The 13,813-nt window shown below is 42.6% G+C and overlaps 1 protein-coding gene across 2 annotated transcripts in view; it reads right to left on the reverse strand.

Moving 5' to 3' along the window:
- The window catches only part of EXOC4 (exocyst complex component 4), a 372,538-nt gene that overhangs the window by 100,753 nt on the left and 257,972 nt on the right, over positions 1-13,813 (reverse strand). For both annotated transcript variants that reach the window (XM_062580328.1, XM_062580320.1), the window contains exon 11: positions 10,774-10,993. In XM_062580328.1, coding sequence (XP_062436312.1) covers positions 10,774-10,993 — 220 coding nt within the window. The remainder of the gene's footprint in view (positions 1-10,773; positions 10,994-13,813) is intronic.

The following is a 13,813-nucleotide window of genomic DNA, read 5'->3' on the forward strand; positions in this document are numbered from 1 at the left end:
TTATTCCCCCTCATTCTAAACCTGACTTGATGGCAGCCAGCATTTCTGGCAGCTACTCAGCCCAGCTGTGCGGCGCAATGCCGAATGCAATTACGAGATGCTCAGGCTGTACCACAGGTTTGAGCCCACGATACTGAAACTCAGACGCGCATCTATATACACGCAGGCAATTCATTTCAATTAAACACGATTTTTTTTGGCTTGACAAACCACGCAAGCGTTGCCAAATTGCTTTATTTTTAAGAACCTAAAAAAAAGTAGTAAGCCTAGTTATTTGTTGGTTTACACTCACCAGTGGGTGGATCCTGCTTCTCTGAGCCCATTTGTCAAGGATATCCTTATTTTCATAGCATCAGCTGCTTAATCTCAAGCTCTTCTTGCTCTTCCTCTCTGGTTTTTTTGGGTACTTTGGGACACATTTCTTTCTGCTTTGTGGGGTGGCAATTGCTGCAAGCCCTGGTCCTTGTCCCCTTCAGCAGTTATTGACAGATGATTCATAGGAAGGAAGGAAAAGCTTCATCCTGCCCGGTAGCATTTGATGCTACTCTGAGCAGGGACATTTCTTAAATGTAACATGGCTCACTGATTTGAACAGGCAATGATAATTCGGAAGCCACAGGCATATTCTCAGCTCTGTTAGTCCCTGTTTGAATGACCTTCGGGTACCACTTCCAGCAACACCCCTTCCCGTGCTCCTTTTTCAGTATCAATTTTTCTACCTGCAAAAGTAACAAAATTCACCTGCCTTCCTAAAGCAAGCCGCCAAGTGGCAAGATTTACACACATAAAAAGTATTTCTATTATTTGCTTTGCTGCTCTTCCTTGAGTTCAGATTAAGCACCACAGCCTAAACTTGGACGACGTTCTGGCTGTTCCTAGGCAAACTCCTGCATGTCATGATTACTCCGCGCTCCAGCTTTACCAGCGAGCCTGTCACCAGCAAGCATGTCTCTGAGCCCATGTATGCAAATACATTAGGAAGAACTACAAACCCAATCGAGATCCAAACATAGCAAGAGTCTTGGAAGTGGTCTGAATGTCAAAACATCAATTTAACCCAGCGGGAGCTGAAGAGGTAACGCCGGCACAAAATAAATGGGTAAATGTTGGCTGCTATCTTTAACCTGGAATCAGAAAAAGGACTTAAAAAGTGAAATGTGGCTTGGAAGGCCTCCTAAGGGCGGTTAGAGCAGCGAGGGTGAAAAACACAACAGACGCAACTTAGATGCAACTTCCAGATTGTATCAGCAGCAATACCAACAGCAGAGCCCAAGTGCCTCCGCTGGCCGAGAGCACAGACGTTCGGCTCTGCGAGGTGACAGCAAGAGCTCCATCTAAATTCAGTCCATGTGGCCGTACGCGCAGGAAGGAAGACAGTTCTTCGAGTAACTGTAAGAAGACCCAAATTACACACGGTAGTATTTTGAGATCAACGATTTGACTAGCAGCTAGAAGGGAGGGGGGAGATGGCAGTCTCTGAAGCTAGCGTGCATTTTTGCAGCTAATACCTCTATGCAAATGGGTCATCTTTACTCTTCCCAAGGCTCCAGTACTAGAAAGCTGATTAACTATTATTTTTCAGTTTGTGGCAGCCTCCAAACAGTGCTGCATGACAGTCTGGATAGTCTGGCCCCACAGGTTAAGTCCTACTTTTGCCAAATATTTGCTTTTGGCCAGTTTGTGGCCCTCAAGTGACTTTGACTCATCTAAAAAAAAAAAAAAAAAAAAAAAAAAAAAAAACCAAACCAGGTGATGCAGAGCATCTAGAGTTATTTCAACCTGGAAGAAACATAAGCAAACATGTTCATCCTTCCTCAATTCAAAGAAATCCTATCGCAGCTATTTAGGGAAAATGGAGTAGAAAGCAGGTATTTTCATCTATGCAACAAAAATTAAGGTATGCAGAAGCAACATTTCCAGTCCAGAGCGTGTAGGATTCCTCTGGCCCGGGCCAAAACATCGTCCCTGCTCAGAGCGGCCGGACACGCGAGGAGAGGCTGCTGGAGGAGGAATCTGGGACGGCTTTAACCGAAGCGCAGCGGGAAACAACGGAGCAGACAAATCTCAGCGTCCTTTGCAGAACTGCCTCTTCCAGGCGCACACCCGCCTCGCAGGCTCGAACGTGCCATCATCCGCCTCGATATCAAGCCTGTTTTTCTTTTAATTGCGTGCAGCTCAAGAGGGTATTGAGGCTGATGTTATTAAGGCAAACAGGAGCCTGACGCGATTCACTGAACGTATCTTTTTCTGTCCTTTACTGTTTAAAATGACTGACTACAGACATTATTGAGAGTTAATGGGCTAGATCGCATCTCGCCCGCACTGGAAGGAACCCGGTGCAACTCCATTGACTTCAAGGTCAACGGAGATCACAATCTTGGCTACCGCCTTCACCAACCCAAAGCTCTTGGAGGCTCCGTTGTCTGCAGCCTTTTCAGCAGCTGGAATCAGGATCTAATTAACAGAGGCAGAACAGAGCCCCGGGCAGGACTCGTAATGCAGGCGGCACCATTTTACGCTGTTGTCACTCTGTGTATCAGTTTACTTTACAGAAACTCAAGGTCTCCAAATGTTACAGCTGAAAGAGCCCATCCTAGTTGCCTGAATGACCCCGTGAGTCTCGCATCAGGCCGGAACCGGCCAGGATCGGGGCTGCTGCATGGGCTAACGCACAACGTGAGGGACGAGGAGCCTCCACCCTACGGCACAGCGACGTTCGCGTATGCTAAAAAAACCCCCCTCAGTTCACTGCACAACAGCAAATCATTTGTAAAAAATTGCCATTCCCATCGGAGGATCGCCCATGCGCATGAGAAGTGACTTTTCTTTTTTCTGAAGAACGGAAAGGGCCTATTTGCAGATTAGCAAGAAGAGGGGAAACGTTGAACTCGCTGCCTTCTCTGAATTCTTTCAGGCGTAATTTAGAGTGCTCTTAACCTTTAAATTGCTAGCAAAACTTATACTCTTTAGCGAGAACCTTCCTATCCGCCCACTGCAGGGTGCAAAATGAATACCCCGAGCACGGCGTGCGGGCAACTGGCTTTCAGCTTTTAATTCTGCAACCCTCCTACCCAACGCAGCTCGTCGGCGGAGAGGTGGTCCCAGCCCAAACCCAGCCTCTTCCCCCTTCCTTTCCACAACGGATTAATCTCCCTTTCGCTCTCCGCAAGAGCTAGGTGTCACGTTTCAAATCGGGCTTTTAAAACAGGTATAATTAACCCTTGGCCAAACGAGGGAGGCACAGAAATTAGCCACCAAAGCAGTGATAAAAGCATTTTAGAGCCTGCACAAGCTCGACAGTATGGCAGCCCTCCCCACTTGCCACGCAACTACAATTACGCTCCGCCGCGGCACAAAAAAGAAGAAGAAAAAGCAATTATAAAAAGGAACTTTTCTTCAAAAGACGAGCGCGTCATAAAAAGATCACTCCTTTGAACGTCTGAGCACTTCAAAAGGAGGATGAATTAGTGCTGACAATTCAATAAAGTAGCCATCAATTATTTAAAATGCTGTGGCTCTTCTCATACAGCACTCCCGATTAGGAAAACATTTCAAAAATTGGAAATTAGAGTTATTCTTTCTAAGTGAAATGGGGCCAGCCTTCAAATGCAGGGAAAAAATAATTAATGTGGCTTTTGGTGCGCCCAACAAGAATGGGGGAAAGTTTCCTCTCTTGAAGTCATCTATTAAGTGCATTGCACTAGATTGCATTGCAAACTGCATCTGGGATTCATGAAACAAACCACAGGGAAGAGAAGGAAATTCTGCATTATTATACATTAGCTCACAACTGTGAGCTAATAGCTGCATGGACACTCCAAAAATCCACCACAGCTGAGTCTCAATTAAACTTTTATAGGGCAGAGTTATACAGGCCAATCCTGGAGGCCTTTCCGTTACAGAACGACAAGCAGCTCCACTAAGTGCAGTTTATCAGACTTTGCTTTTGTATCTGCTCACAACGCTAAGAGCTGGACACTGCAGATATGGTCATCCATCACAGAAACAAGCCTAGAGAAGTCAAAGCACCGGTTTAAATTTGAAAAAATATCTAGAGGGAAAAGGTAGCTGGAAGGAAAGAAGGAAAGCTGGGTGAAATGTTGCTTTTGTAGTTCTTATATCTCAACGTTGACACTTCATTTCCCAAATGATCCCTTAAGAAGAAGGCCTAGCTTTGCCTCACCATCCTGGGGACATGGTCTTCCCTGGCAAGGTACAGGCACACTCAAAATGAGAAATGCGTTGCTTAATCTTTAAACAAACAGGAGCATGGCCAAGGCAAATGGGTTCTACTCCGGACATACAGACACCAGGGCACGTGGTATCTGACACCAGCCACATGGGCTCAGCAGACATGGTCAAACGAAGATTTACAAGGGCAGTATTACTGGTGAAGGCAGCTTGTCTGGGCTGTTTGGCTAATTTAACATAACAATCAATTAAAAAAAAAAATCGGAAAGAACAAAACAGATAGTGCACTGAGTTCCTCTACTTGCCCTTGAAAGCTCCCTCAGGAGCAAAAGAGACAAAGTAAAAATCCTACCAGCTCAATGGCTGCTGCACCTATGGAGCCAGGATTAATCAAGCAGCTGAACGGAGACTCGCAGGGAGACAGGCAGGACCTGCGAGTGAGATCTTGAAGGTCAAGAAAACGGCAACAGCTTTTGTGATTTCTCGTTTTTTCCTAGGCCATCTCCACTGTGCAAGAATTGCAGAACATTTGTTCTTCTGCTTTGGTTAGAGTCCCACTTATCAGACTAATGGCCAGGAAATACAGGAGAGAGACGGAAGATTCACAGAGGCAAAGCTGCCATCTCTTTGCAGTCATCCCAAGGTAATGTTGGAGGCTTAATGCCGGTTCTGCTCCCGAACAAAGCTGATCCCACTGGTTTCATGGCGACAGTTTGGCAATTTGTCTCCCTCTCGATTGCTGGCTGCTCTTCCAAAAACCAAAACCGCAGACTAATAACCAAAGATGCCTTTGATAGCTGGTAAAGTCAAATATGTTTCAAAAAAGGCAGCTCTCCCAAGATCAGATTGACAGAGCGCTAATGCAGTTCCGTCCCCGTCAGCAGATGTGTCATAAGCCATTACTTCTCGCCTGCTTGTCCACCAAGGGCTCCTGCTACAGAAAGATCAAAACAGACAGCTGTCGATCCCCACCTTCCAACACTCCTTGAAAATGCAAAGTCTGACCCCGTTCCCAGCAGGGTTTTCAGGACTGAGCAGCAGCTTAGTAAGCTGTGTTTTTCCAACCCGAAGCAGCCGTTTAAAAGGTACGCTCAGAGCGATGGTCAACGTTTTAACTCGAACTCAAAGCTTGAGGTTGGAAATAGAGGAAGCTGCAGCAGATGAGGCCATCGCCTTTAAAAGCCCAGTACACGCAACCCTTAGCAAACAAAACTAATGATATGAATTCTTCTGGAAGCATTTGTTCTTGGACCCTGGGAACTGTGTTGGTTGCTGCACTACAAAGACACAGATTTAGGGAGAGAGCCGTGTTAGAAAGGCAATCTTTGAACAGCAAATTTACCAATTAAATTACATTTTCACTTTGTCACTTGATAAATACGGATGACAATATGGTTGACAATACTGAGCTTCTTGAAAACATTTAAGATCTACTGATGAAAAAGGACAATGTAATTGCTAAGAGAGACAAGATTGGGTGATATTTTTTTATTAACTCATCCATTTTCCCATAATATCTTTTTATTAGATTCATTGATACAACCCCTCCACGCACACTTTCATGTCTGGTACTGTCAAGACCATTGTGAATAGACTGACCTTAACAGCACAAGAGAGGAAGGTATCTAATAACACTGGGAAAATTTAAACCAGAGAGCCGTAAGTTGGAGTATTAAGGATGTGAGCACTGGATTAATATATATGCTTCACATCTAATGTGCTTTACATAGATGCACTGCTTGTATGCTATGAAGTTCCATAAATAAAAATAATGCGTGACTTAAATGAAGACTCTTGGTTTGCTCTACAGATCATAAATGTGAAATAATGAAGGATAGTGGCTAAAAAATGGCTTGGAAAGTTCAGATTAGACCTAGGAAAAACCTTTTCAGCCTCTGGAGAGTGTACATATCTGGAAGCTTTCAAGACTTATCTACTCAAAGCCACAGATGCTGTGATCTAGCATTGGCCATAGTTTGGTTCTGGGCTAGAGATTCGGCTAGACGAGCTCAATCTCTGTAGGTCCCTTTCAACTAACATTGTTACAATTCTATGATACTGGATAGGTAAATATTCAAGAAATGGTTACTAAAAACCTGGAAACAATGGTAATCCACCAGATAAGAAGTTCAAACCAAACCTGGGCTGATATTGGCCAAAAATTATGCTCGTATGACAGATACTTGATGAAGTGAACAAGTTGTTGGTCACAGGCAGGACCCAAATCAAAGATATTTTGAGCCCAACTCTCAGTGCTTTCTATCAGGAGCTAGGCATTTACATTTCCCCGTGGTGCTAATTTCTAATGGAATACATTTCAGACAGGTCATCTATACTGCTTACATGGAAGAGAACTTCAAGCATGCTCCAGGTAGAAGGCATGGAGCTAAGACTATCCAGGAATATTATCCTGGATTCAGTGCTGAATAAAAAGGGGTTATATGGGTTCTGGCTGGCTCCAACTCAAGATTACACCTACCTATAAAGAGGACATAGCCAGTGACTACAGAGATTAACAGGCCACAGAGACGGAGCTCACGTCTCAGTATTGTAACTGTCTCCTTCGGGTCAAACGTGAGTCACATCAGTGCGATGGTTTGTGGAACCTCTTTTTGCTTTTCCACTTCTGGAGAGGAAGAAAATAATTCTGCTTGGAAGGCAGACTGTTCCACTATGTCCTTACACAACTTAAAGCCATCTCCTACCTATGCTTTACTGAAGGTGCACGTAAAACTTGATTTTTAAAATAAATTGAAGCACTGCCATAACAGTTTGCCTACAGCTAGCAATTGCTTTTATATAATTTATATCTCCACAGTCAGCCTCAGTGGAGAACTTGGTGAGACGCGGATGACCTACATGGGAGCGTCAGAAAAGCTTCTGCAAAAGGCAGTAACCACACTAAACATCACCCCCAGAGCAAGAATTGTCTAAAGAAATACTTAATGGGGTAGGGAGATCCAGCCGCCCAAGGAGAGATAATTTTGTCCCTCATTTCAAAATGAAAACTAGGATTCAGGACTGCAGAGTTCAGCCGGAAACACCACCGCTGCTTCAGTTAGTTGATCTTAACCTCCCAATATTTCAGCACATTTCTCCCTTTTGTAAGATGGCAAAAAAAGTAGGCTACACAGAGATGAAAACATCTGTAAAGCACTTAATATTGTTCCAGACATCGTATCTTTGCAACATGGTTGAAATACAGGGACGAGAGCCACAGGTGCTCCCTCAAAGTCACACTTGTCTCTGAATGGGAAAAATTCTATTGATCAGCTCTGCTCGCACCTTAATAGATTTTGATCGCTGGAAGGCAGCCTGAAAAGACAACTGATTTGTTTACATCAATAAATAATAAAATCCACTTGCTATCAAAGCATGCACCCCCCACAACCGATGGGCCATCTAAATGCCACTTGCCGCGACCATTCTTCTTTCTAATACGCAGTAATTCGACAGGCAGAAAACATGCCAAGGCCCCCAGGAACGTTTCCTCGGAAAGTCACAAGCAAGCGACTTAGCATCGGGGTAATCGGTGCAGGCAACAGGGTAATTAGCTCAAGCAAGGCATTATACCGCAGCCAGCTGCACCTCCAGGTTTTAGAAATGACTTTTTAAGCAAGATTTTCAGCCACTGGAGCTTTGTCAGAAAGCTATCGGGCCCGTCATCTACCCAGTCCTGCTGCAACAACCACCAGTGGCAGAGATGCTTTCAAGGAAAGCTCCACGCTGCTGCACCGCTCTCTTTGAAAGAGCAAAGCACGAAGCACTTTGGGTTGGAGAGAGATCGGCAACATGTTCAGGGCCAACAGTAGGAGTGACCAACGAGCAGAAAGATTTATCACCTTGCCATCAGCTGTACCAGCGCAGGCTGTAAGGAGCTGTCAAGCTGCCTGTGGCATAATTTAGTACTGATTTAAACAATTACAGCATAAAGTTTAGTGCAGAATAATTTTGGAACAAATTAGTTGCATGCTTTCAGTCACCATTAAAGGGAAGGGATTTACTATACTTTACATTTAAGGGCAGAAGACTGGAAAATAAGACTTTCATCCTAGTCATATGTAATATTTACAACAAGCCACTATGGGTTTTTTGGTAAATCTTTACAGAAGTGGATGATTCATCTGTAAGGATATGATGGCACAGGGTGCTAGAAAATCTCTTATCTATAAGCTAATTCACTTCAAACACGCACTGATAGTTATCAAAAAGCTACTATTACCAGCCTGTGCAGGGGGAGCCGATAATCTCTCGAGCCGTGTTCAAGCCATAGCTCCGGCTCCTTCGGCAGAAGTCTCTGAAAGATCTGCAGGATGGAAAGGGCCGGGGCGGCCGAGCCGGGACCCCCTCCACGGATGACACAAGGCAGCAAAAAGTAACACAGCACCGGGAGAGAGGGGCAAGAATCATTCAGGCTACACTGTATTTTCATTACACCCCTGCTATGAGTAGGGTGAAGATTTCAGGCTCCAGTGATGATGCTCCAGCACCATCAGTGCAGCAAAAGCCTCTCTCTCTCTTCCTCTCTCTCTATATATGTATGTAAAATCAATAGAATTATTTTAGGGAGCTATTTGGATGACTTGGTTCAAAGAGGCAGCAATTTTTCTTCTCTTTCACAAAATTACCCTTCTATAATGTCAGGAACAGGCAGACCTTCTGACCATGTACATTTTGACCATGAATAATTCCAGTTCAGAATGATTTCCATCCATCATAAGAAAGAAATTACAGGAACTGGACAAGAAAATTCCAAGTCATTCTGTCTCTTCAATCCCCAATGAATTTTAAGAAAATGTATTGATACAACAAACTTTTGTGGCTGCAAATGAAGCAATCATCTCAACAAATACATTATCTTGTTAAGAATCCAATTTTGTAAAGGTAAAAGCTTCAATGGTCCTGATCCAAACCTTTTGTGTTAATATTACCATAAAGTATTTCCAGCTTCCAGTAAGGTCAGGTGCCTGGGTAGACTGATTTCAGGTTCTTCCCCGAAAGAGAAACTATACAAAATACAACACAGAATATACCCTTTCTTCTAGGTCTCTCAAAACAAACTGGAGGTAACACCTTCAATGGAGCCCTCAAACCACGAATAAGTAGAATTTTCCCTTCTATTGTAACTCATAGTTTCAATCTTCAGCTACTTTTCCTGCTTTGGAAGCCAGAACCACCCAATTTTTTTTTCTATCCTGTTCTGAAGTCGAGTGTTGGAGGACTTCTACGGCAGTAACAGATCTGGCCTGTTTTTTATCACTTAGACTCTTGCAATAGCGATGAACTACTAGTGCTGGAGATAACTGTGAAACAAGTATGTACCAGGCAAATTCTTCAGTGGTGCAGCTGCTCTCTGCTGTGCTCCTGCCAGCCCAGCTCAGCCAATGCACTGGAGGTTCTGGATCTACAAAACTCCTACTCTCATTAATGGTGCCTTCAACACTCTGTTGAGGTTTCATGACCACTTCTGCAGCTTTTTTGCTATCATGTCTTACATCTGCTCTACAAAACTCTTGAAGTTCCACTGGAAAAAAGACAAATGACATCAAATATGCCTTCATCTCACTGGAAGGCTCAACACGAGACACCCAGAAATAAGTTGTTCTTGTAGAAATGCCCTGTTCTCATCTTCTGTTGGACATGCTCAGTGAACATTAAGGCTGAAACAAGTTTCATGCTGGTGATCATTTGTAATACACCGTATTCTTCCGCTTCTCAGTTTGGCAACAGAGTTTGGGAGAAGGCTGTTTAAGTTTTACTTTTATATTTGCTGAGAAGATGGTAGTTCAGAGATGCTGTGCTGCTGCAGAGATGATATGTTAAAACAACGTTTTAACTTGCGGATATTTTCTAAACCATCTAAAGAACCTGTCTCTCCTGCTCTAAGGATTTTCCCCTGGAATCTAATTTCGCTTTGCCTGTCAAAGGACCATGCCATACCCAGAGCACTCAGACACGCATAGCTTTAGTAAATGTTTATACTTGCAAAAATCCAACTGCCTTCTTTCAAATATTAGCTATTATTATCATATACATACATTTTACAGATATAAACTAATATAGAAAGTGAATAATAATAGAATATAATAATAATATAGAAATAATAATAATATAGAAAGTCTCCTAAGTCTTAGGAGACGCACATTATTTCCATTACAAATATTTATTCACTGTGAGGACCTAATTTTATAGATGCAAGGGAATAATTTAAAAGGCTAACGACCCTCACTCAAATCACAGCACAGATTTGTCCATTCCCTTCAGCCTTGTGCAACAAATATGACACCAGAAGTTTCTTTGAGGCTTCCATACTGTTCTGTTACCCACATATTTACGATCAGAAATGTGCTTATTCCTATTATCACTAGTCAACATTACAGCTTAAAAAAAAAAGAAGTTGTTCCAGTAAGAGACTTCTTCACGCATGCACTGAGATCAGTAGAGAAAAGACTGTACCAGAAGCAAATGTTGGAATAAATCATAATTACAGACTCTATGGGGACAAATCCTGGCAGTTCCAATCAGATGGACAGCTCAGTCATGGACAGACAGACAGTTGCTGACAGTTTGCTCAGCTCTTACCTGCAAAAGAGGCCGCTGCACGCCTAGGATCTTCATGGTATCTGCATTAGCCAATATTTTCAGTGGATCAGATGCTTTTGTGACCCCTTCTATCTCTTTATTGATCTCAGCCAGGACTTGATTGAGGAAAATGTTCTTGATGTACATGGTGAGGAACTCACGGAGTGGACACTGCTTGCTTGGGCCAAGCTCCATGGCGTGCTCTATCTCTTGTATAAATCTGCAACACAGAAAAGGGAAGAAGTCTTCGTAGTCAAACGCTGCAGTTGCTCTAAACGCCTTGGTGTTGCATTTGTAGTTCCTACATACCAAAGCCAAGCCCCAACAGTGATGGAATCCCTGCAGACCACTATGACCTAAGGCAAGAAGAGTAGAAGAGGCCTCTAAAATGGCTTTTAAAAATATAGAAAATGCCAACAGCAGGCAAGATAAAGACCCAACTGCTGAAGGAGAACAGTCAATTCCAGAAGACAAACACAGGCAAGTGGTAAGAATCCACAGTCCAGGCACGATTCCTGCAGTATCTATCCAATGTCCCAACGCCCTATCTGAGACACTCTGCAGAGATCTGACTTTTTTTTCTATTTTTTTTTAACACAACTCCTACAACAAAAGTCAGGATGCTGGAAGTCATTTTGAAAAACAAACTTCCTTTCGGAAGTTTGTTCATTCAAATCCCACAGGTAGGTGGGTTCCCATCTCTAAAATGAATATAAGTTTATTGCACCTAGAAGTATTGGAGAAGTCATCAAAGTGATGCATACATATTATGCTGATATCGCACTGCATTATGTATGCTCCTATTATATTTTTATTATGTTTTATTGTTTTATACTATGATCCCATTCCTGCATATGCCGAACAGGATGCTGATTCTCAGAATATTTTAACACAAAATGTTTGCCATCTCCTCCTGCAAAATATCTTTATTTTAGTAATGCCATCTGTTTATCAGACAGGAGTTTCTTCTAGAAACTACCTCATTATTTCTCTAACTTGTATCTGAGGCAACAACGTTGGCTTTGCTTTCAAATTTGTATACTTTTACAAAACTAGGAATTCAGGAATCGTAACAGCTTGATATATTCTGGCCAAAAAGGGAGAAAATGTGTATGGCATTTACATTGCTTTCTTCATCACTGCATGCGAGTGCCTTGCAATTTTTAATATTTTATTTAACCTGGGCAGGCTGAGAGTGTTTTTAACCTTGATCTGCAAATTAGGAGTAGAAGCAAGTTTTTGAACCTGGATCTCTCAATATATGCGGTAAAACCTTCCACACCCCTGAAAGGCCACTTCTTCCTCACCAGGAAAGACTTTTTTTGCAATCGAGACACTTCTAACAGCTCCAGTGCAGTTAGTATTTATTAGAGATGCCTTAGCACTAGCCATGTTCCTAAACACTCAACGAAGTCTGCTTAATTGCCCATAATTTTCTACCTCCACGTTTGCCACTTCAGAAGAGGCAGCTTCCCTTCGGAGGACTGACCGAGGAGCTCCCGTCAATTCTAGTAACGTGATTTCTTTCAAATCTAAACAATTTTCTCCCTAAAGCCTCTGCGGTGGTGACTTCATCATTCTCAGGCCAACGTGGCTATTGCTTCCGCAGGGAGGCCTGCTCACATAAAGGCGGAAAATTGTCTCTCCAAAGAGAGACGTCGTATGGAGAGAAGGGCAAAAGATGGCAGTTTTACTCCCTGGCTTTCACAGATCGATACCGTGAGCAGGCTTTAGCAGCTTGGGAAACTGCAGAGTCATCCAGGAAGAGAGCAGAATGAATGCCACCGAACTTATCTCTGATACAACAGACCTAATGTCATCAGCTTCTGCAGAGTGACAACCACTGATGTCCTTACGGGAATGCTGTCAAAGTTGATGGGACCACATTCAGCTGTGACTTACTGCATCTTTTTATGTCTTCCAATAAATCTGTAATATTCTGTACTCTCTAAGTTTATTTATCTAGCACTTCTGATCTGTAGAACACATCAAAAAATGTGAATTAACTCTTACAATACCTGCACTACGTAGCCAAATACCATTATACCTCTGTCAGATGCGAAAAAGGGAGGCAAAGTGATTTGAATTTGAAATAGGTAATTTCAGTGAAGGGGACAACTCACATTTTAAAAAAATAATTTAATACTTAAATATTGCTAAGCCAACATAAATGACCTAAGACTTGTGTTAGAAGAATAAAGTATTCTTCTAACAAACAAGTAACAAGTAACAAACTAGTTTCCGGCTTGTGAGACATCTCTGAAGGCATCAGAGCTGCTGATATGGGGTAACTTCTTATCCTGCAATAGCTAAATGGTATTTCTAAGTGTTTGCCACACTAGCAACAAAATTGCTTGCACAAGGCCAGAGAAAAGGTCAGTGTTAGACAGAGGTATAATCAAGAAATTTTGACTCCCAGTACCCGTCATTAATCACCATCTCAGATCTCTCCTAAAGACCCATGCCTTAATCTTCAGTAGGCTTTATCTTCATTAGAAAAATGAATCATGGCGGTTGACATGTTCTAATAGGATTTACTTTCTTGGCATAAACAAGACAACAGGCTCATTTAATAGTGGTAAGGATCAAGAGTGTATCATTATTTCATTCAGTACAGACCATAAAGTAATCACAGATTATGTGAAAGCTGTTAGATAGCAATGACTCCAGGAGAGGGGGTTTTATGAGTGCTCAGCAACACTTGTGATACAGACCAAACGGCCAAGAGCTTAGCAAAGCAGATTTAAGCTTGATATCAGGAGAAACTTATTAAGAATGAAACCGTGCAAAGCATGGTGTACAGGATATAGAGGAGAGAGACCTTAAGTTTGACTGTTCAAGGATAGTCTGATTAAATGATAATGGTAATGAATGACAGTCAATTTCTGAAGTCTTCATTTAATCAAAAGATCTCTACTGAAGGAAATGGAAGTCCTGTTTGAGGAAAGAAAAAGAAAAACTTAGTATGGATCTCAGGACATCTCTTACAGGGAAAACCCCTAAAAGTTCAGAAATCTGATACTGTAACGGTACAACTACA

The sequence above is a fragment of the Rhea pennata genome, chromosome 1 (assembly GCF_028389875.1).
Source record: "Rhea pennata isolate bPtePen1 chromosome 1, bPtePen1.pri, whole genome shotgun sequence".
In the NCBI taxonomy this organism is placed as follows: domain Eukaryota; kingdom Metazoa; phylum Chordata; class Aves; order Rheiformes; family Rheidae; genus Rhea; species Rhea pennata.